The 24,908-nt window shown below is 40.3% G+C and overlaps 1 protein-coding gene across 2 annotated transcripts in view; it reads left to right on the top strand.

Annotated features, from left to right (window-relative positions):
- The window catches only part of YLPM1 (YLP motif containing 1), a 92,198-nt gene that overhangs the window by 40,000 nt on the left and 27,290 nt on the right, over positions 1-24,908 (top strand). Inside the window, exons 8-20 of one of the 2 annotated variants that reach the window (XM_014570825.4) lie at positions 1,038-1,130; positions 1,254-1,437; positions 2,524-2,669; positions 5,896-6,050; positions 6,843-6,905; positions 7,318-7,437; positions 7,762-7,938; positions 8,195-8,278; positions 8,549-8,632; positions 10,210-10,296; positions 14,168-14,219; positions 19,631-19,761; positions 24,446-24,626. In XM_014570825.4, the coding sequence (XP_014426311.3) occupies positions 1,038-1,130; positions 1,254-1,437; positions 2,524-2,669; positions 5,896-6,050; positions 6,843-6,905; positions 7,318-7,437; positions 7,762-7,938; positions 8,195-8,278; positions 8,549-8,632; positions 10,210-10,296; positions 14,168-14,219; positions 19,631-19,761; positions 24,446-24,592 (1,523 nt within the window). In that variant the 3' untranslated portion in view covers positions 24,593-24,626. Of the gene's footprint in view, positions 1-1,037; positions 1,131-1,253; positions 1,438-2,523; positions 2,670-5,895; positions 6,051-6,842; positions 6,906-7,317; positions 7,438-7,761; positions 7,939-8,194; positions 8,279-8,548; positions 8,633-10,209; positions 10,297-14,167; positions 14,220-19,630; positions 19,762-24,445; positions 24,627-24,908 lie in introns of those variants that run through there. The other variant, XM_075926867.2, reaches the window with a different exon arrangement.

Raw genomic sequence — 24,908 nt, 5'->3', positions numbered from 1 at the left:
GTCTGTTTAGAAGCAGGAATTGAAAGCCCAGAACTTTCAAGAAAAAAGAGCTGGTTGTTAGGGCTGCACAGACTAGATCCATTAATTTATTTTTATGAGACGCTAAGTGTAGGTATAGAATGTTTGTGATAAAATTTAACTGTAACTATTACTTTTAAATGAGAAATTTAGTATTTTGATGACTACATAATAAAAAATCTGATTTAAATTTTAAAATATTTTCATAATTTTTTAAAAATAATTTATTTTTATCCCCCGTCTCCAGTCATTTAGTACAGAAGCCGATTGAAATGATAGGCTACAAACTGCAGTTAATAATTCTGCAATTTCACATTTAAGTTCCTTTATAACTTGTGGGTGAATATCATCTAGTTCTGGTGATTTATTATTGTTTATCAATTTGTTCCAAAACCACCTCTAATGAAACCTCAGTCTGGAACAGTTCCTCAAATTTGTCATTTAAAAATTAACTAGCTTTTTCTCATGTGAGTTGTTTGTTTCTCTCAGTGCTATTCAGTTAACATTAATGTAGCACAAACATTTCTCATGTGGCATTCACTAAAACAGTAAACTTCCGATAATCTGGCACCTTTAGGACCCAGGGGGTGCCGGATTATCAGATATGACGGACTATTGGAAGGGGGGGGCTCTGAGGGTTCCGGGGTGGGGTGGAAGGGATTGGGGGGCGGTGCTGCGAGACCAACGTGGCAGCATCTCAGCTGCTCTGCCCCAGGCGTCCCCAAGTCAGCCTCTGCTGAAACTGACCAGCGGCTGACTCGGGGAAGCCTGGGGCAGAGCAGCTCCAATTGTCCGGCTGCCTGGAGCACTTGCAGGTTCCAGGTGGTACTGGACTATCAGGAGTGCCGGACCACTGGATGCCGGAGAACTGGAGTTTTACTGTATATACTTAGGCCCAGTTAGCCTCTAATAATTTTGAATGCTACTATGTTATTGCTGTTAATTAGGGATGGAGGTGGATGATGGATGCAATTAGCGACAATGTCCTTAATTATTTTCTTGTCAAATTTCTTTACCAGATATAACTACCAGTAAAGTTGAACAAATCCCCTATGGGGAGAGAATAACTCTGCGTCCAGAACCTCTTCCTGAGAGACAGCCATTTCCAAAAGGTAGATATACTCCTTGGCTAATTTTGATATCCTTTGAGAAAGGTAGGCATGCATCTTTTGGATAGCTGAGACCACTAGACTATTGTTCCATGCTGGAGAGAGTGTGCTGATTTCTCTTTTCAGAACATCCAGGCCAGCGAGATCGTTACAGTAGAGAGAGGGATCGTGAGTCTTACTTTGAGCGTCAAAGCAATACAAACACAGATTACCGAGATTTTAAAAGGGAGCGGGAACCACACAGAGACCGAGGCTCAGGTGACTATGATCGAGAGAGATTTGAGAAAGAACGCCATCTTCGAGAGGACAGGTATGAAATACAGGACAAGCTGAAATGGCGTACCAAGATTTAACTCTCCTACCCTGGGCCACGCCACTCTCATGGGAAGGGCTCTCTCCACCACACACCCTGCTTGGTCTCCTGCCCTAGGCTACGCTCTAGCTTTTTCCATGGGGAGGGAAGGGGAGGAGAGGGGAGGGGAGGGAGCAGCACATGCGCACTTCCCTGGAAACTGGATGTGTCGCAGAGCTTGGGGGCTCCCTCCACCCCCTGCAGGAAGCCAGTGCTGACTCCAATCTTGTGGGGGCATGATACTGGATTGCCAGCATGGGCTGGGGTCAGGGTGGTGTGGGCGGATGGAGTGTTCAGGAAAATGGGTGAGGCAGGGTGGCTGAGGAGAGGACCCTGGGGTGTTCTACCCTGATAGGAGCGGGGTCCATGGAGCCCTCACCTTTCTGCCAGGAACCCAGGTGCCCAGGGGCCAACACGGATTTGGGGCAGGGCACATTTTCCTCTCCCCCTCAGCGGCCACTGCCGCCCAGCCCTGGAGCTGCAGCCTAGGCAGCTCTCACCCTCACTCACCCAGAGTAAGCTCCCCTCCTCCCCATGGCCACCATATCCCAGCCCGGCTCTAGCCTACCCCTGGCAGCTGGCTCAGGATGCCCCACTCCCCCATGCCGCCTAGCTGTTCCCAGAACAGCCCCACTCTGCCATATGGCCCAGCCACCCCCTGAAGCAGCTGTTGGCCACATAGTCCTGCTGGTTGGGTCATAAGAGTGCTGCAGAGCAGGAACTGGGTCCATGATGAGACTGCCCCGGCGGAGACAGCCTTGCCACGACCCGGCTCTAACCACAGCACACAGGGCAGCTGCTAGCCATGCAGCCCCGCAGGCTGGGCCACGTGCCAGTCATAATCGTCTCATACGCCACGTATGGCATGCGTGCATACATTGCCAACCCCTGAGCTGTATCATTGTTACATCCGCTTTGTTTGATGCTGTATTAAGTGCTATTAATTGTCAGTTTTTCTGGAAGGACATACTGATTGTGAATTCAGAACACTGCTTCTATAGTTGAAATCCTAGAGCTTATACAAAATGCGCTCTCTTCTGGCAGGGCACCTCCAACTGGACCTTCAAGGACTCAGTCTTACCGTGACAAAAAAGATCATCCCTCTTCAAGGCGAGGGGGCTTTGAAAGACCATCATACGAACGAAAGCCTGATCGCCCAACTTATGATCATGGACCTTCCATGTTTGGAGGTATAGTTCTTTAGCCCCAAAGTAATATAAGTATGTAGGGAAAATGGAACCAGGAAGATAGAATACAAGAAGAGGAGCTTTATACAGTAAAACTCCAATTGTCCGGCATCCAGTGGTCCAGCACTCCCGATAGTCCGGCACCAACCGGAACCCGGAAGTGCTCCGGTCAGCCGGACAATTGGAGCTGCTTCGCACCGCTTTCCCAAGTCCGCTGCTGTCGCTGCTGAAACTGACCAGAAGCGGACTTGGGGAAGAGGCACAGAGCAGAGCAGCCGGTGTGCTGCTGGGTTGGTCCCACAGCGCTGTCCCTCACCCCCCTGCTCAGCGCCCAGCAGTACCCCAACTGCTCTGCTCCACGCCGCTACCACTGCTGAAACTGACAAGTGGCAGACTTGGGGAAGCTGTGGAGCAGAGCAGCTGGGGTGAGCGACGGTGCTGCGGGACCAACCAGACAGCACCCCTGCTGCTCTGCCCGCCATTTCCCCAAGTCCGCCGCTCAACAGTTTCAGCAGCGGCAGACTTGGGGAAACCAGGGGGCAGGGCAGCACCCCAGCTGCTCTGCCCCACCGCTTCCCCAAGTCGCCGCTACCGCTTGCAGCCCCAGCTGGCCTGTTGTCGGCAGCTGCACGGGACTTTCCCCGCCTCCCTGCAAAACGGCGGAGGGTTCTCCCCACATCGCGCTGTTCCCTACCGACCCCTCCTCCCCCAGACCCTTCACAGCCCCCTTCTGGAGTACCTCCTGATACTCCAGCATATCTGATAATCCGGCACCCCCTGGATCCCAAAGGTGCTGGATTATTGGAAGTTTACTGTAGTTGTACTAGCTGGACTTACCCGACGTCCGGAGGAACAAAATTTAGAAAAACAGAAGGTGGTCCTGACAGCTTCCAGCCACACCGCAGCTGCCAGTGCCTGACATATGGACATTATGGTAGACCCTCATGCTTTTCTACTACAGCATAAAGAAAAATCTCGGACTCAAAAAAGAGGCATTGCAATGTTGAGAATCAGAGCTATTTGACTTGGCAAACTTAGATACAAAAGTCACAATAGAAACTATGTCTCTGTTTTCTTCCCATGTCATGAGTCTTGGAGCCATTAAAAGCACAGTGGAAGGGAGAGCCCTCAAATCACTATGGCTTGTTTCCCCACCATTGCTGGAAGCATATGGAGGCCCCTCTTCAATAGTGCAATGTTTTGCTTCCTATCAGGTGGTATTTTTGCTCATTATCCTTGTAGAAGCTAATGGTTTTTTGGTAGGGAAGTAGGGGGATAGGCATGCTGGGTCTGCAAATTCTCTGCAAACAGCTGATATAGGGGTGCCTCAATCAATGGGGCTGAATCTGAGAGATTTCAGGGTGACACCTCAAACTCTTCTCCCATCTTTTTTGATGAAACTATGAGTCAACTACCTGAGCCTGCTGGCACCTCTATAGCCCTTCCTCCAGCACCACCCCCTTGACCAGCTGCCCCTCCCATGGACTGCATCTCTCACCCCCTCCCCCCACCTTGGATTAATTTCTTACCCACCAAGCATCATCCAGTGCTGCCCCTTGGGCAGGTGACCCTCAAAGGAGACACCCCCCCCACCCCCGCCATGGGCTTCATTTCTCACTCACTCCCTGCACGATTGTCCAGCCCCACTTTCTTCATCCCCCTGTAATCCTGCCCTCCCTCCACTTGCCCCAATGGTCCACTCCCCCCCACCTACAATCCTGCCTTCCCCCCACTCGCCCCCAACGGTCCAGCCTCCCCTCCCCACAATCCTGCCATCCCCCAACTCGTTCCCAACAGTCCAACCTCCCCCCAATGATCCAGCCTCCTCATCTTGATCACCCAATCCTGCCCCCCCACGTGCTCCCCCCAACGGTCCAGCTTTCCCCAATCCTCCCCTACCACCCACTTGCCCCCAATGGTCCAGCCCCCCCAGACCAACCCCCCCATTCATTCCCTTGCCCCCCTGCTCTTACCTCCGGGTCCCCGATGCACCTCCTTCCGGACATTTTTTCAAAGTGGCAGCTGAGCGGTAACACCAGCTCCGCCCCCTCCACCTAAAGCGAGCCACAGCAGCAACCTGCCCGCCAATTGGTCAGCTGCCGGGCCCCAAGCCAATTACAATATTGAAGAGGGGCTTTCATATGCTTCCAGCAATGGCAGGGAAGCTGCTTCTCATCGCACTGCCAAGCTCTGTGCAGACCCAGGGAGAGGCATCAGTCGCTCATCTCTTCCCTCCCACAGTACCTTAAGACCTTCTCCTGGAGGAAAGGTTATCCCATGGATATCACTTCATATTGATATCTGTAAAGTCTGACTCTTGACACTAAAAGTGCATCACTATTTCAAGCCTCTGTATGTAACATGCAGTAATCAGGATTCTTTGGGCTCTGCTGATTTGATTTCAGCTCTCAGGAGTCAAAGGGAGGGGATTATGAGATTCCACACCTCTCATAAGCAAGAATTCTACAGATCAGTTTAATTTATTAAGAATGACAAACTGTTCATCTTGACTTACAGTAAACTCAGTGCAGTGGTATCTGAGCACCTGAATGGTAGGCAGAACTGAACTGTTGGAACCACCTGGAAAGCTTTGTGAATTTATTATACCATTATGTAGTATGGATTAAAAAAAAAAGATTTCTTATGGTATTCCTAATTGCATCTAACTTTTTCCCTGTTTTGCGGGATTATGAATTTCATAGACCAGTGTATGCTTGATCACAGAAATTACAAAGACCAGTCAATTTTCCTTATTTATATGGACTGACTAAAGATGCTTAGCACTTATATAGGAGATTTACATATTCAGAGCATTTTATAATATCAATTAAACCTCAGAACTTCCCTGGAATGTAGATAAGTGTTTGTAAACTGTAAAATGGGGATAATAAGTGATTTTACCGAGGCCACAGAGGAAATTGCTGGCAAAAAAAAGCTGAGACTTGATCTAAAATATTGTATTGCAGTCTAGCTTTTCTTTGACTAGGCCATTCTACCTCTTAAAAATATGGTCATATTTCTGTCAGTCCAGATTTTCTGTTTTTATAGCATTGGTTAAATGGGACTGTCTGTCTTCTCCTCTATCAATCAGACCTTATATTGAGGCTAAAGCAAACTGTCTTGGAAATCACTGAGGTCTTTTAGAATCCTGTGAACTGAGATTTCTGATTAATATTTTTTATTTCAGTGAGCCAAGAAAATAATTATATGCAATTACTGAAATTTGTAGGTGATAGGAGAAATTACCCTGAGGAGAGGATGCCTATTTCTGCTCCATCAGTACCCCGCCAGCCACCACCTGCTCCCCGGGTGGAGAGGAAACCAGAGTCTAAGAATGTGGATGATATCTTGAAGCCACCAGGACGGGACAGCAGGCCAGAAAGAGTAAGTAGCATGGAGATGCTATCCATTCTGAAGGCAACAAGCAATGTTAAGGGACTATATTGTGAAATATTTCCCACATATGAAGTATACATGTTTATGAAGCAAACCCCTGGCCCATCTAAAGCTGTTGAATAATTTGCAAATCCCCAAATGGGGGAGCAGATTGAACATCTAAAATGTACCTTGTTAATGTTGGTGTTCACATAGACCAAGTAAAGATTGCAGGAAAGATATTGGGGGAAAAAAATCTTGGGGGAAATTTTGGGGGAGCTCCAAGAAGGCTTTGGTGATTGTACAAATGGAATAATACAACACAATCAGATGGAATACAACTGAGATTTAAACCTTTGGGAATGTGAGAGTAGAATTCCTATTAACTAACAATATTTATCTGTTTCAGAAGTTTTTCTGGGAGTAGTGCTTAACTTTATGGTATCCGGGTGGGTACAGTTCATATACTGTACTGTATAGGGAGGGGAAGAAAAAGTTGGTGTACATATGTCAGCAGAGGATTGTATAGTTATGGTAGGCTCATACAACTAACTTTATTTAAACAAATTCTCTTCAATCTTTTGTTATAGGGCCAGATTTTCAACAGGTGTCTTCTGATCACTGAGGAGACTAAAAACAATTTAAGGAATATGTCATACTGCTGGCTCAGTTTTGTGATTCTGTACCTAATGAGTATAGAAGATTGTGAGCCAGAGCACACTGGTTGATAGATATGCTGCTTAGGGGTTCTGTTGAATGCAGCCCAACAATTATCTTTCTCTTATACTGTCTTTATATCAGATTGTCATCATAATGAGAGGATTACCTGGCAGTGGAAAGACACATGTAGCAAAGCTCATCCGGGTAAGTACATAACTAGCTCCTTTCCTGTATGTTGCCAGACTCTCAACTATAAAACATCAGCATGTCTCTAGGCATGTGCCTTTATATGGACACTTCTTCTCTCTTTTCCTTTCTATTTGTCCAGGGCACAAGGGGAGATCATATTAAGTCAGTCCTTTGGAAGAAGCAATCTTGGATCTGGTCTCTAATTACTTTAAATTATAGGTCTTCAGGTGGTTGGGTATCCCCTTACAGAACTAGCGGGAAAGGCAGGGGGATGACTGAGATAAGAAAAAAGGTATTAAATTTCAGGTGATAGTAAAATCTTCTTTCTCTTACTGAATGTGGATCAGGTTTCTGGAGTGTGCCCCGAGCATACTAAGAGCCCACATGGTGGAATGGAAATTGTATTTGTTGGTTGTTTCCTTCCCAGGACAAAGAAGTTGAGTGTGGAGGGCCTGCACCCAGAGTTCTCAGCCTAGATGACTATTTCATCACTGAAGTGGAGAAAGAGGAGAGAGACCCAGATACAGGGAAAAAAGTGAAAAAGAAGGTATACTCAGTTCATGTCTGTTAGCTTAGGTTTTTGCTTAAGAAAGGAAGAAAAAGTGTATTTTTAAATTAGTTACAAGGGAATTAAATTACTGTGAGAGCTGAAACCGCTGTTTTGATGCAGCGGTGGTATTTTGAACAAACCATTTCTATGTGTAACCAAATTAGAGATCATCTGTGAGTGAGTTCTTCAGAAATCTACTTGCATAGGGAAGTTTGCTTTTTCTGCTTATATGCTCAGTGATTGTAATATCAGGAGTTGAACTAAAACTAGTTTAGAACTTGTTTTGCTTTTTTCCTGACGTGCTTTTTGTCCTGGACCTAGGTGATGGAGTATGAATATGAAGCTGACATGGAAGAGACCTACCGCACCAGTATGTTTAAGACTTTCAAAAAGACCTTGGATGATGGCTTCTTCCCTTTCATTATCCTGGATGCCATCAATGACAGGGTGCGGCATTTTGAGCAGTTTTGGAGTGCAGCAAAAACCAAGGGTTTTGAGGTAATGATGTCAGAAGTTGTTCACACTCACTAGTACCTCTAAAACAATAAACCCTCCTTCAGGAAAATGAAACTAAATGGAACCTCCTGTCAGTCCTGCTGGTGATTAGTATTAAATGCTCAGTCATGTATCAGTGTATACATCTTCTGTGCATGCAACTCACATGTAGATTCACACTGTGGAAAACTGCTTTAGATATTAACATTAATTTTCTATAAACTTATGGTATCTAATTCTGATTTTTTTTTCTTTCTAGGTATATTTAGCTGAGATGAGTGCCGATAACCAGACTTGTTCCAAGAGGAATATCCATGGCCGAAAGCTAAAAGAAATCAATAGGGTAACTATATATAGAAGTGGTGTCACAAGGTTACTGAAGTTACATTTCTTTGGGCTTTCAGGTCCATTGATGTTGGTGAACCCTCATTTTCATTTAGAACAAATATATCCCTGCTTCTTTTGAAGATGGATCCATATTCCCTATGATTATTTCAGTAGGATAGTTACAGTATAACTATATTCAAGAAATAAGTGTTCACTGCTGATCAAAGACCCAATTTTTCAGTGTAATCTATTGTAGGAAGTGCTTTATGTGTATGTTTCTTGTTAGATGTCTGATCACTGGGAGACTGCACCACGTCACATGATGCGCTTGGACATTCGTTCTCTGTTACAGGATGCTGCTATAGAAGAGGTGAGTGTCATTCTATTTGAATGAAGTGGAGTGTGTATGCATTTGTGTTTTATATTGAAAATGTAACTTGCAAAAGAGAAATGTGGTTATTATTTATTAAGTACCAACAGTATATTTAGCACTGTACAAACAAAACATGGTTAAAGCTCACCCAGGGACAAGAATAACTTGAGGGATTTTACTGCTGCATTTGTGGAGACCAGGCTCACAGTTCTTAAGAGACAAGTGAAAGCTATTGTATCTTCCACTGACTGTTGACTACCAGTTATAGAGTACCTTTATCTTCTCTGAAGAAACTGAGCATTCCTGCAGAATTTTTGTAACTGTGCAACTGATTTAATTAGTGGGCTCATAAGTTTGAAAAACGTTGTGGGCTTGCTAAAACCCCATTGATTTCTTCAAGCCCTGACTTTGGGAAGTCCAGAGACCGTCACAGAAAACAAATGTCTGGATCCATACTATATGGCTAAAGAGGAGTGTTTTGAGAGAAAAGCATGTTCTCTGTGTTTCAAGGGGAAATTTCTTTGTCATGCATCCTTGGCATTTTAGCTTGCTGTATTGCTGTAATCTTGTTAGTCAGATATTTTCATAAGTCTTGAAATCTGGGCCTAGATTGGTGCACAGATCATTATATTTTGAGTACAGCTCACTGTATGCTGATGTCAGAGCAGCTTTCATAGTGGACTTAGAAATTCCTGAATTGTGAAAGTAGGAAAACAGAATTTATTCTTTGCAATTTGTCTACTCAAGGTTCCTTACAAACTGTAAGGTCAACAGTTATTTTTCAGTATAAAAATAATAATGCTCTTGAAACTAATAATCTCAAAAAAGAAGAGCAAAAGCCTGAGCTGTCAAGAAGAGAGACTGTGAGTATAGACTCGGGATTGAATGTGGGCGTTCAACTTCCATTAATGGCTGTATGCCCACTGAAAGGGTTTTATATTTCTTAATGTATATGTGAACATCAGCAAAGAGATGGATCCCAAAAAATAATCAATTATATGAGCAAGATTGAATATGTGCATAAATTATTCCTGCATGTGATAATACTTCCTGTGTGTTTTTTCCAAGGTATCTGTCATTTACTCTGTTACTCTAAGGTAAAGGCTGAGTAGAAACATGTTGGCAAGTAGAGAGGGCATTTTCCAGTGGTATATAAGTTGCATGCTTGGGATCCTATGGGAGACTTCAGGTTTTTATATGAATTTGTGTGTGTGTAAAATGAGAGAATACCTTACTATTACAGGCTCCAGTAGCACAAAAGCATATCTGTAGAGGAGAAGGTCATGACTTCTGCTCACCAAATTACCCATTCTTTTCTGTGGCAAGAATAGAATCTGAAATGAAACCTTTTTTTTTTAGGGAAGAAAAATGGAGTCAGTCTCAGTATTTTGCATCCATATATTTTCTGAATGAATCCCCTCATTCTATTCATTCTCTCTCTCTCTCTCTCTCTCTCTCTCTCTCTCTCTCTCTCTCTCAGTGTTTGTCATCTATGCTGCACTCTTTGGATAAGCAAGTAATATTTATAAGTCAAACAGCGTAGCATAATTCCGTGTGTGTGTGTTTTGGACTAGGTGGAAATGGAGGATTTTGATGCTAATATTGAAGATCAGAAAGAGGAGTCCAAGAAAGATACAGCAGAGGAAGAAGAAAGCGAACTGGTAGGAGACACCTCATCCATCTCCATCAAAGTGTACTTTATTGAAATAACTAAGATAGAGTCTAACTATTATAAATCCCAAAACTCTCCACTCCCAGGAATGTAATACTAATACATACGTTATTCCTGATTGGTTTCTTATGCATGACTGAGAGGATTTTAGTATTAAATCTTGATCTGTTTTTCTTAATTGGTTTTTAAAAATCCATGACTATATTTACTATGAATAGGAATAGTATTCTCAACAGAGCATGATACTATACTCCAAGCACTCATCTATAACCTACAATCCACTGGAGCCTGATTTTGTAGACAATTCAAGTTTGAGAATTCTCGGGGGGGCGGGAGGGAGAAAAAGCATGTGTACTGTTACATACGGAGTACTCTGTGTAAGTATGAAGACCTGCAGAAACAATGTGATGGGAACAGGATTTATTGTAGTTTAGCTTACTTAAAATTGCACTTGTCTTACGAACTCTTCTTGACTTAAGTAATGTCTGACACCATTTAATGGTATACTTACCTCTTAGAAAGGTTAGGGAAGAAGCATATTATTTTTGCCAAAGTGCACTGTCTTTAGTTGCTAATAATAGCTGATTAATCACTCTTGAGAAGATATATCATTCAAATAACTGAAACCTGGAGAGTGGGCTTTAAGCTTAGCTATTATTTAAAATAAGCTTAGCTAAATATTTAAAAGGCCATGATGATTTATTAAATAAATGTAACTTCTTGGAGCTGTACCTACTCAATGCTTGATGAGAATTGTACATGCCAAATCCTGTCTTCCATTAACAAAGAGAAAAATTGCAATAAAGAAAAAGGTAACAGTGATTCTGAGCAACACTGAGGCCTTTTTCCTGATGACATGGGGACAACACTAATGGACTCTAGAAGAGAAAGGAAATATAAAAGTTAAAGAAAAAATCTGCTTAGGCAGAGTAGATATTAATAAACTTTTTTTCCTATTGATATGACTCATTTATTCTCTTTATTAAGTTATCCTGTGGCAGGGAGAATAAGTCTGAATAAAGTGTGATCAAGATTTCCATCTAAAGACACTGTTTGCAAGAACAGTGCCTGGATTGCCTGGAAATGGGCCATACCTAAAACAAACAGTAGTGCCTTTAGTTTTCTGTAGCACCTTGTAAAAAGTGTATGTGTGTGTTTCTATTTTGCAGTACAAATAACGACAGATTTGAGTTGTATAAATCAAGGAAAAAGCCTGGAGATGTTAAAATTGAACAAATTATTAATTAAAAGCAGTCCACATATAAATATATCTTTCATTCAGAAACACAAGAGAAAAAGCAGCCAAGAGTTATCTACTGTAGTTCATTGTGGCTACTCTGAGGTGGCCAATGTCAGAGAGGCATGCCAGACTAATACAAAAAGGTGGAACAGTGCACTGTCTTTGACATCTGTTGTCTTTTTGAAAGCAGTTGGTGGGAGTTCTTGCATTCATTTGTTACACCTCCATTTTGCCCTTGGAGAAGGAGGGGTCAGAAACTCCTACCAACTGGCAAATGTCCCTAAGAGAGTGTTTTGCACCAAAAGGTTACATCTGAATCATCTTTTATCCTAAGTAAAGGAGGAGGATATGGTACAGATTCAGTACACAGGACATTTAAATCACCATCATATAGAGTCCCCCAATTTTATATGGATGGTCTGATATTTGGGACTTTTGTTTTATATAGGTGCCTATTATCTCCCTCCCTGTCCTGTTTTTTCACACTTACTAGTTGGTCACCCTTCAGTCATAGTCACTCATATGTTGATATATTGATTCTATTGGATTCTTTGTATAGTTCAGAAAAAAAAACTATTTTGTGTGCTTGATGGTATGAAGTATTGACATATTTAATTCAGTGTTCTCAGCGTATTAGTAAAATTAATGCAATTAGCAGAGTGTTCTAAAAAATGCAATGTTCTAGTAGTAGATACGTTTTGGAACAGGTTTTAATGCACAACTCAGTAAAATTTTTTGATGTAAGTATACGTGTTCATTACAGTATAATATTATAACATAGATGACTTAGTTCCTACTAAATATATATTTGATTAAAAAAACTACTTGCAAGTTAAAGTACGTAATCTGTAGTTAAACTAAAAATCATTCTTAAAATGTTGAAACTACTACTGGATACAATTTAGAATTATATACAAACATTGGAAGAGTCATGATGTGGTGTAAATACAATATATACAACAGCAACATGTCTCTCAGGAATTATATACTCTAATACAGTAGTCAGCCTGTATAGTGCCAGTATACCAAGGGTGGGTAATAATTTTTTAAATGGTTACGGGCTGTCTTGGAAAGGGTGGGGCCTTGGATGGAAGGGGAGGGGCCTTGAATGGAAGGGGCGGATCTTTTAATAGCAGGAATTGAAAGGGTTTGCGCCTCCCCTGCAGCTCCCAGGCATCACATTAGCAGGAGATGGGAGCCAAGAGCCCTTTCAGTTACTACTATTTAAAGGGCTTGCTGCTCCTGGCCTTCCTGCAAGAGCGTTGCCTGGGAAACTGGGATGCTATGCTAGAGCCCTTTCAATTGCTTCCATTTAAAGGACTCATGCCTTCCCTGGGCATGTCGGGCAACAAGTTGCCTGGCAGCCGTGGGGAAGACGCAAGCCCTTTAAATAGAAACTGTTGAAAGGGCTTGCGTGTCTCTGGGTCCCAGGAAATGCACTAGGAGGGCAGAGTCTGGAACTGCTTTGTGGACTGGATCAAAGCCCTCGGCAGGCCAGATGCAGCCCACTGGGAGGCTTTTGCCCACCCCTGCAGCAAACCCTAATATCTATAGAGAATGCCTATAAAGAGAGTAGAAGTGGAGTTAGTGTAATGAAATTGATCCAAGGATTGAGGCTAATCTCTTGCTGAAATCTGTTCATAGGGGTGCTTACTCCTTTCTAGAGAGAATAATACTTATAACTAGTTTCTTATACAAGATCTGTTTCAATATGTTGGTTTTTAATATGACTGCATAGAATCATTAGTGTAGCAACAATTTAAGCAGCTGAAATTGGAATATATGAGAGAGCATAGACAAATAATATAACTAAATCATCACTAAGCAAGTGCTGTAAAATGGAAATATAAGAGAATAATCAAGTGGATACTTGCATAATTTAATATAGAATAATGTGTAATAAAGTAGATGAATATTGTTTTACATATAAAGTTTCTTTTCCTTATGGATGCAATAGTTATATTTTATTATAAGTAATGTTTGAACTATGATAAATTTGCTGTTTTTCAATGAGCAACTTTTTTAGTGTTTCTATCTCATGATTCAACAAAATCTAACTAGTTTAAACTAGCAAACTTTTTTATAAAAGTATTCACCATTTAATGTCTGAGCCCATTCTAAGTTGACTTAGCATAGTAAATGCTTTTGTTCATTCCTTTAATAAGAATATTTAGTGTGAAGTCTGGTTGTGGTGACTTGTTCTGGAAACACATTCTTAAGCGCATATCAAATTTTTATTTGCAGTTGTATTTGTAGTGCATTGAATATTCTCAACACCTGATAATTGATGTTACAGAACATATGCCACTTAGGACAATATAATGTAGTAACTTTGCACACAGTTTAAGGACTATTGTTATCTGTTAAATTTGTTCTGTGTTTGCAGAAGCAGCACTCTTATAGCAGTGCACGAGAGCTGATAAAAGCACTGAATATTAAAATGGATATAGAAATTCTGAAGTATATAGTAATTTGGTTTCCCATAGTTGCTAACAGTGAATTGCACTATACCAAAAGAAATGTTTTAAGCTCCCATTATAATGCTTTTTCCAGTTCAAAAGTGATATGCGTGTGTGTGTGTGTCTCTAATCCTTCGAGCTTCTCTCTGTGTATGATTTAGGGTTACATTCCGAAAAGCAAATGGGAGATGGACACTTCTGAGGCAAAGCTAGGTGGGTATCTCTTTTTTCCTGTTTTCTATATTTGGTATCTGATGGTATGTATAGAACTTTAATTTGCTTATTTGTGCTGTGCCTCCCTGCCAAAGACCAAATGGCTTGTAATGATTTCATAAATGTGTATGTGAATCTACAAGACATTTCTCTTTCAAGTAAAAAGATATTAGATATTCTAATGTTCCTAACCATGGCGGTTTTATACACTTTGACAGGGAGCACACATTTCCATACTAATGCTCATCCACATGTTCAAAGAAAGTAGTTTGTTTAATAAGAAAAAAATGCAATATTTCATTCTTCCTCTATATTGTAAACAGGCAACAGAATCCATTCACATTATACTACATTTATTTGTGCTGCATAAATTTTTTATTAAGTCTAAATTATCAACTCAAAAAGTGTCTGTCTTGTAAACATGGGTGTCATGCTGGCTGAAGGAACGGTTGGTGTATCCTAATTCTTGTGTGTTCATTCGGTTTTATTAAGGCATCATAGAGGGGTTACAAACATAAATATTTTACCTTCTTTTATTATATGCTTCTTTTTTATGTGTACTTTTTTTTTGAGCCTACAGGAGAATATGGTGAATTTAATAATCAGGGAGAGACTGTTTTTTCTTACAGAAATGTTTAGTTGGGAACAGTGCTGGATAGCCTTCCAAAACTGTAATGTGACTAGGTAGCATAAGCTCTGTGCTCTGAACCTGGTTCTCAATGATCCAGTCATAATCACTTCCTTTAAAAGATCTCTATATATAAATTAATGTTAGCTGTTCAAATGAAAATCCTTGGGAGTTGTGCGACACTTTTTATAGGATTCATAATGGACCTTTCTGGAATAGAAGGAGATTATTTTAACTCCTCCATTCTCATTAATGTTGTTGTGTTGCAAGATGTTATCTGTTATATCCAGTATTTTCATATAACCAATATTTCCATCAAAATCAGCAGTGGTATTAAAATAGGATCTTTGAATTAACATGGGTAAAAGTATCACTTTCAGTCACTTTTATGATAATATATATCTGAAAGGGGATATGTAGTATACATTTCAAAGAAAAAGTTCACTACATATAACTGCCTAACCGTCTGAACTGTGAGTCTGAGTATGGGATATATTCCTTTATATTCTTGTTTTCAAACTCTGACTGTAACGTGGAACTGGCACTATTTACATAAATGGAATTTTGTCTTGTGCTGTTCAACTGCTTTGCTGCAGCATCTCTTCTGCTACCATGTTCTGTTGCTCAGCCATTGAAATCCTGATGGAACACTGAGACTTCCTTGTACACTCAGCACTGCTGAATGAGCCTTTAACCAATATCTGTGGCCCATCAAATAGCTAAGCAGATAAACAAGAAGCTCGTTCTGAGGTTGTATGGGCTCTTGCTGTAGAGTTCACTACTGTGGTCCGTTGTTAAGCTTATTTCTTAGGGCTTGCCATGGTAAGTTTTAAGAAATGTAGCTTTGGAAATAATAGTGTAAAATACTCTATTGTTAAAAAAATTCAAAGCTGTTGGTTATTGTCTTATACTCTAAATAACTATTGTTTTTCATTAAATGTGCATAAGAGGAACAGAAGTGTCACGTTACACATAACTAACATTTTTACCCCCCCAAAAGTCCTCAGTTACACACATTTTACACGTATCAAACACAAAAGTCCAAAATATAATGATACATAGAACAATTAAACTCTTTTAAATATATAACATTCTTTGTGTAGCATTCCTAGCAAAACTGTGTATGGCTGCAGCAGAAATGAACAAAGAGAACTCTTAAAATCTCCCCCTTAATTGTTAAATCTCAATAATTAAAATAGAAGCAAAATAATTTTTTATAATATGCTTTCTGAGTCATAAAGCCAAACTATAAAAGTCATATAGGATCATCTGCATTTAACCCATATATATACAAATAAATGTATAATAAAATGCAGAGTTAAATTCCTAACAAAATGTCTGTATTAGCCGTTGATCTTGACATCAGCTATACATATTTCTTGTAACTAGCTCTCATCAGGAACTCGGCTAACAGACAGGACACCAATATTTACATAATCACCACGTCAGGTTGCTAAAGAGGTTTCACTGCGGAAACAGATTGAATTTATCCCTGTTTTGATTTAACTACCCCCTCTACTAATAAATCGGAATTTTACAAAAGCTGTAGAATAAACAAAATGGACTTAAAACAGGTATCCAGTTTCTACAAAGAGCTCTAAATCTTATTGCAGTGGATGCTGTTTCTTAGAAGATTGCTTTATAAATGCAGACATTGTCAGTTAAAACTGTGATTAAAAACATTGCATTTTGGGCCTTAAGAATGTTATATCTGATGTATCCTAGGATTTCCAGGGTAATGCTTGGTGAGCCTTCTGCATGAAGCTCCACCCCCTCTACCGTAAGCTCCGCCCCTTCCACCGAAAGCTCCGCCCCTTCCACCAAAAGCTCCACCCCTTCCAGGGCACAGAACCTCTCCCCTGATCCGTAGAGGCCCAGTGAATCTGTCAGCCCAACTGCCTTGGTAGCTACAAATTCTGTTGTGCTTTCTATCTTTATTTATAAATTTTGTTACAGGTAAGGTACAACAGAATTTTACTGGCTGCAATGTGTCATGAAGAATGTTTGAAATGTTGAGCTTTTCCTGAACATACTTGTGACAGTCATTAAGCATATAAAAATTGCCTTGCCTCTGAGTTCCTGCTCTAGTTAATATTTATTCTGGGAGGGATGGTACATTTGTCTTCTGAATATTGAGAGTCTGCATACCGCTGCCCATTTTTCATACATTTAAAATATAACTACTATGTCAATTAGCTCTACTGTATTTGTGCAGCAAGTTCTTCCATTTACAGCTTACAGAAATGGGCTAATGCTTGTTGTCTTGACTGAAGTATAATTTTTAAAAGCATGGTGAAATAGTGCAAAGTTCAGACCTCACAGAAGAAGAAACTATCTTCACAATCTCTGAAGTTTAATCTGCACTGGAAAGCTTTATTCTAAAATGCAAATAACATTTCACTCAGGCTACGATCAGTTATGTAAAAATGTGAAAACTATGACTTTTTTGAAGGTGAAGTGTGCCAGTGTTGAAAAACAAAAAGTTCTTAGTTTAATTACAGGTGTTGTTAAAATTAAAGTACTAAAGGTGAGTTTTTAAGAAGTTTCACAGATTTTAACGATACTGCTACTTTGAAATTTTTAAAACTCTAAATGGTAGAATTATTAACACTTGAGAATTGGATGCTAAATAACCATTTCCTTCAATAATTACCATTGTGTGCTCCGTATTACAAAGTGAAACTTTGTCTCATAATAAGAAACTCTTCTGTGTTTGTGCCGAGGAATAGTGCAATATGACTTTGAAAATGCTTCATGGTGTGTCTTCTCTGGGGCATTTCTGGACATACTTTGAAGTACTATGTAATGAATGGAAGCAAATCTCCCTGGAAGGGCAGCCAACTTCAAACATAAAAGGGGATTACATTTTAAAACATACTCTATACTGAGATAATGTAGTCCTTAAACAAAGGATAATTCAAACTGATGTTGCAGTCCTTAACTCACCTTTTAACATTTGAGTATTGAAAAACTTTCATTTGCCAATTTGTGACTCACGGTCATACACAGGCAAAGTGTGAGAATTATTGCTTTCATGCTGGTGATCAGGTGTGCTTGCTACTCACACTTTGAATCAGAACATCCTGATTCGCAGTGGGAAAGTGTTGATATGATTGCCTTATCACCGGGGTCCTGGACATCTCCATTAATCCAGCTTTTATATACTCTTAAATATGTGCACTGCTCTCCTTTTCAGTGCCTTTTATTCTTTAGACCCTTATGATAGCAGTGTCTGTGTTGTATAGTTTGTGAATAATACTAGATGGGCTTGGGAAGTACCTTTACTGCTGGAGCAATATAAAGGAATTTCCCATGCCTAGTGTCTCTTCTGAAAGGAGATGGTAAGTCTCTATGGCATTATAATCACAAATTTGACATATTTGGCTTCTTTTATTCTGAGTAACTATTAGCAATCCAAGAAAGCAGATTACAGCTATTTTGTGTTAATTTTTAACTGTAGTGTCATTAGGGAGGGAATTTGAAAATGCTTTGCTTGTGCAGATGAAAGATTTGACTCTGTCCTAAGTAAATGTGACATATGGATTCTTGAAAATTCTAGATTTGAATGAGAAAGGGATTACTTTGTCCATTTATCATGTTAAGTTTTACTGAAGTCTACACAAGTCACCATTGTTTTTGATCATACATGATCTCCAGTACTATTCTGCTTTTTGCCATTTTAAATAAAATTCATCTACATACTGAAATTCTTTGGATGAACATTTTTAGACTATCCTTTTCTGTTGCCAAGCAAATAGGCTGCTTTGTATTTGATTAATTTCAAAGATCTCCCCTTGGCTAATTTCATAATAATGGTGACTTCTGAGCTAGTTTCAGTGGCATCACTGGCAACAGTTCGCGGAGAACACTAAATAACTAAAAAATCACTCTACATATACTATGTGGCAGTGATTGTAGAAACTGTTTAAAATATAGGGCAGAAAACTTAACTACATGACATTATGAACCAGTGAGTAAACACCAATGGAAGAAACAGTAGTAGAATTATTTTTAGCTCTGTAAAGCCAGTTTCATATCTTAACACCTGCTAATCCTTAACCTTTTACTTTGATTACTACTAACAATCTGCTTTGAATAAGTGGCCAAAAAGAGGAAGTTCTTATAACTCAATAAATGTCCTCTTGTTTCACCTCCTCTCTCAGCCTGGTCACTCTGGTTCAGCAAGCAACAGAAGAAAAAAGTGACTTTTGGACAAACTTCTAGTGTGACCTCTCACACCATGAATAATAAATTCCAAGTCTTTCTGCAGTCTTGGGATTTTCTGTTCAGTAGAAACCGTTCTTCAAAAACTGCTTTATGTACAGTCCATAATAGGTTTAACAATGATGGACACTAAATTCCTGATATTGCATATTATGCTATGTTTGACACAGTATTAAACCCAATGCTGGAAGATAATGTGTGGCATTACTATTGTGTTAAACTGCAGAATAGATGGGACTGCCATTCTGCCAACAGCTTCCAGCAGCTTTGTTATTGACTGCTGAGCATGGACACTAAATCTTGTGAACTTCCAGGAAGATACATTTTCCTCCCTTATACAAACAATACTGAGTGTTACTGATATGAAAAATTAATATGAAAGATGGAAATCTGTGTCAGTCGTTAGAAGTTGAAACACACTAGAGGTCATTCCACTCCTCAACAGAATCTGGATGTGTAACACACTCATTCTTTTGAAAGCATTCCCCTTCTCATCTTGTGTGTGTGCTTATTACACAAGTTTTCTCCTTTAATGCTGAGGCTCTGTGTTTGTTCTCAGACAAGTTGGATGGCCTGCGGACAGGCACAAAGAGGAAACGTGACTGGGAAGCAATTGCCAGCAGAATGGAGGATTATCTTCAGCTTCCAGATGACTATGATACACGAGCTTCGGAACCGGGCAAGAAGAGGGTAATAAACTCCACTGTTGCTTACTATCTCTAAGGGACTCCTATATCATTCTCTCTGTGGAACATAATTTGAACCATTCAGTTTGCCTGCATACATGGTGAACTTACTATTCCATTTCATTATCCCATTATATACCAGAGCAAACTATTCTTGAGAATATGGTCTTCCAGACACATGCAGATTTGATATGATAATATGAGGCATTGAAGATAGTAAAGATTAACAGCGTAAATCACAGATTTTGATATTTAGGAAAATGATACACTGTTTTTAAGGAAATGGTCTGTTATGATGCAGATTTTCAAAGGATACTATAGAGATAAATATTCTGTGGGCATGTTTTGTGAAGGGACAAATGGTATAGTATATAGTGCAGGTTCTGAGAAAATAGGCTACAAAGTTTGTACTGTGTATTGTATATGAGAAAAGAGGAAAATAAAATGGGTTTTATCTGTATGATTTATGTTCGATTAAATGGGATAGAAGAGATAACTTCATGTGTCCTAAAATTCAGGGCTGGTTCAATTTGAGTAATTTTCTTTGGAAAAGTAGAATATATATAAATAAAAATGTATCCTTTATCTACTGCTTGAAATACTGCTGTGAATGGAAAATAAAAATTCATGGAGACAAAAATGTACCAATTGGCATTTTGAGCATCACTTAAAATAATAATCTACCATTACATTGGGTATGTTAGAGCTAAAGTTTCTTAATTACATTTAGACTGTCACTAAAAATCGAGGAAACCGCCAGAAAAGTCATTTACATCTATATTCAACCAACTTGTCTTACCCCCTAAACATCAATAGATTATAGTTTGAGTCCTCCACTCCATAACAGACTCTCTTTTATTCCAACATACATTCAATAACCCAAACTCTAATCTCTGCAATAGTCATCTAAATTCCCAATAGTGTGTAATCCAGGCATGTCCAAAATCCGGCCCGCAGGCCAATTGCGGCCCGTGTTCCGATTTAATACGGCCCCACAGGTAATTTGGCAATGTCTATCTTTTATGGCCCCCAACGAATCCATATGTATTGAGATGAATACATTGTAAAATCTCAGTTAATGTCAGTTGGTCTAAATCAGTTATAAATATATTTGGACACAACATGTATACTTGGTGTTATGTTCCTGTTATATTTTTTGAACTTAAAAGTTGACAGACAACCTTTATTACCAATAATATGTAATGTACTTTACAATGTTCCTGACATATATTTCAGCTTCTTGGATTTTTTTTTCATCTGGCCTTCAGATACGAAAGGCAGAGTGATTTAACACCTGTTTAGATTTGTCATCCATGTGACGAAATGAAAAGTATGCCGTTTGCAATAAACTTTGCATAAAATAGTTAATTTGCATTTAATTTTAATGGTTCAAAGAATGTCAGGCAAAATGGTCGGCCCTCACGCATGTTCACTTCATCAAATCTGGCCCTCTTTGAAAAAAGTTTGGACACCCCTGGTGTAATCATAATGGATTAATTGTGCATGGAAAATAAGAGGTTGAGGTGCAGGTTGTGCAGTTCAGAGGAAATGGGAGGAACCAGTTGTGTATGCTGTTGTATGTTAAAACTGAAAGGCTACGTCTACACCGGCATGATTTTCTGGAAATGCTTAAAACGGAAGTTTTCCGTTATAAATATTTCCGAAAAAAGCGTGTCTACATTGGCAGGATGCTTTTCCGGAAAAGCGTCCGTGTCAATGTAGACGCGCTTTTCCGCAAAAAAGCCCCGATCGTCATTTTTGCAATCGGGGCTTTTTTGCGGAAAAGAAATCTGTGCTGTCTACACTGGCCCTTTTCCGGAACAGTTTTCTGGAAAAGGACTTTGCCCGAACGGGAGCAGCATAGTTTTTCCAGAAAAGCACTGATGATTTTACAGTAGATCGTCAGTGCTTTTCCAGAAATTCAAGGGGCCAGTGTAAACAGCTGGCAAGTTATTCCGGAAAAGCGGCTGATTTTCCGGAATAAGTGGCCAGTGTAGACACAGCCAAAGAGTTTGTAATGGTGTTGGATGATAAGATGTAAGATGAGGTTGGTGTGGATGTTAACTTTGACCTTTCTAGCAATATCCTTAATTTTTAAAGATCATGTTAATAGAAAATGCAATTAAGCAACCTTTACTCTGAGCTAATTTTTGTGGAGAGTGTCTTTGATTTTTTTTTTAAGTGTAGATAGACAGATGGAGGGGATTAGTTTTGGCTAGTGCACCTGGAGGAGTGGGAGTATTACGGAGTTTTTGGCAGGAAGATAACAGTGGTTGATGGCCAGTGAGAATGGGGAGATATGGGATAGTTAGTTTGTGGTTGTGAACCAGGTTAGCAGGAGAGTGGTACTCAGTGTAGGTTTGTGCAGAGGAAAAAAAAGATTGGAGAAGAGGAACCGAGGTTTATTTTGTTGTATGTCCTATGGTCTAACACAGTGGTTCCCAATCTTTTTGATACTGGGGACCAGTAAATCCATTCACAAACTTTTGGAGGACTTGATAACATGTATTTGCATATTTGCATATTCCTTAAGCAAATAATGAATATGCAAATAAATTGTCACTGGCCCTACTTGTCTAGAGGGTTGTGTGTGTGTGGTCCTCCTCTCCCCCGCTTTATTGGCTGGTGCTGGCTCACCTGGCTGCATCTGGCACAAGGCATTCTGTGTTGGTGCACACTGCTCCCGGTGGGTTGTTCTGCCCCTCCCCCCGGCCCCAATCCTGGCCGCTTTATCAGCCAGTACCGGCTCCCTCAGCTGCGTCCGGCACCAGGTGTTCTGTGTCAGTGTGCATGGTGCCCGGCCTTCTCCTGGGTCCTAGCGCCTGCCGGATCTAGCCCCGCTGCCCAGGAGCATGCGCAGCAGAGACGCCACAGCGCCGGGGTCTCTCCCAAGAGGGCCACGCTGCCGCACTCAGCAGTGCGGGGTGCAGCTACCCCGTCACACAAATTAATAGGATTGTGCGCAGTAATTTTTCTAAGGATCGGTATTTTTTTTTCTAAGGACCAGTACTGGGCCACAGACCACACTTTGGAAAACGCTGGTCTAACAGACAACAGCTCTATTCCAGTAGACCACCTGCTCATAAACTATAAGTGATCTACGGAGGTTAATAGGATTTGACTATGGCTGACTCATCGCTCTCCCTGGGGCCCCTACTTACTTACTAAGCTTTTTTTTTAACAATTATTAACATTATATTTTTCTAAATATAAACATTTATACAAAATTAGTGGTAATAGAAATAAATATAAAATTCTTCACTGGAACATTGGGTTAGCAGAATGAGGATATTAAACTAAGTAGGTTGGGAAACTGGGCTAGTAAGTGAGGCATAGTCATTGGGGACCAATGAGCCTGCAGGAACTGGGATCAGAGGGTAGGGTGGAGAAACTATTTGTTCCTGAAGGTATGTCTGCACAGCAAAGAAAAATCCAAGGCTAGCCTGTGTTAATTGACATGGGATTATGGGGCTCAGGCTATGTTACTATTACATTGCTTTGTAGATTTTTCGGCTCAGGAGTTCTGGGACCCTCTCACCTTGCAGGATACTAGAGTTTGGGATTCATCCCAAGCTGGAAGTGAAAACAGTAGTGAAACAGCCCTGCAGCCCAAGCCCTGCAAGCTCAAGTCACCTAGCTTGGGGATGTGTAATTACTTTGTGAACATACCCTGAGTTGCCTGCAGATACTGTTTCTCTTGCCTTCTCATCACTCTTCCTACCTGATTCCATGGTTACAACCCTTCAATTAATTGCTTTTATGACCTCTTCCTCATTTCCCTCCCCATTCCATTTATACACGTATGTGTGGATAAGAAGGTGACTGCAGAGGTCTGAACAAAGGTGAGGAATGTGAGTGACATTAAGAAGTCTTGGAGGAGGAAGTTGCAGTTGTCAGGGTGGGACAGAACATAAATGCATTTATGGTCAACTTAGCACAGTAAGTGAAATAGTGCAAAGGTTCATCCAGGAATGTGCCATAAAAGCCAAAGATAGAAAATAACTATTTATTGTGACTCTCCTTCAGACAGTGCAGGAATGTTTCCTACTGTAGTTTGTCAGTCTAGTTTTAAATGTCTCTAATATGTAATGAAGTTTACAAGGTAGATGTAGAGAAAGATTTTAAAATGGTAGCTCAACATTGTAGTACTGTGTTCTCATTTCCACTTCATTTGGGACTAAGAGAATACTGATTTGCATACACTACAGTACTAAACATTGAGAAGTAAGTCTATGTAATCCTTCCTTCCAGAATCACTTTGTGTTTTGTGGCTTTCCTCTGGTATCGCTTAGTCCTTCTACACAGAATACTTTCTAGTGGTCTCTTATCTTCCTCTTGTTTTCTATGAGCATTAGGCATCCAGCCATACTCTTCCTCTTCTAAGCCTTAGAAAGGGGAATAAATGCAGCTACTATGCTACTATGCTCTGAATCACAGAATTATTAGTGTTAAAAAGGAAAAGGCTTAAACATCTCACTTATCTTCCAGTCAGGGCAAAATTCTTCCCCACTTTTAAATGATGTAATTGGTGGGCCTTCTGTTGTTTCCCTTCAGAGAATGATCTTTAGTCTTCAATTTTAGACTGAAAATGAAGATTTTTCCTTGTATGCTAGTCTGTGAGAAAGACATACTTGTATTCAAGTGTTTATTCTTGAATGGCTGTCCTATTGATACTATGTTTTTCATAGGTGAGGTGGGCAGACCTAGAAGAAAAGAAAGATGCAGATAGGAAGAGGGCCATTGGTTTTGTGGTTGGACAAACTGATTGGGAAAAGATCACAGATGAAAGCGGTCATCTTGCTGAGAGAGCCCTCAACCGCACTAAATATATTTGAGACAATTATTATATGGAATTTTTGTACCTTTAAGGTAAGTGTTCCACCACTGTACAAATTTAATCTCACTGATTTTAAGACTCAGAGGGGTAGCTGTGTTAGTCTATACCTTTAAAAACAACACGCAGTCTTGTGGCCCCTTACAGAATAACAAATGTATCACGAGATTTCATGGGTGAAGTGAGTTTTAGCCACAAAAGCTCATGATATAATATATTTGTTGGTCTCTAATGTGCCACAGGACTGCTCGTGGTATTTTTTGTTTGTGTGTTTGTTTGCTTTTGTTTGAGTTGAGGATGAGATTAAAGCACACACG

This window comes from Pelodiscus sinensis, chromosome 5 (genome assembly GCF_052426305.1).
Source record: "Pelodiscus sinensis isolate ZL-2025 chromosome 5, ASM5242630v1, whole genome shotgun sequence".
NCBI lineage: Eukaryota > Metazoa > Chordata > Testudines > Trionychidae > Pelodiscus > Pelodiscus sinensis.
The sequence above is the reverse complement of the archived record's forward strand: the minus strand, read 5'-3'. Positions and strand labels throughout refer to the sequence as shown.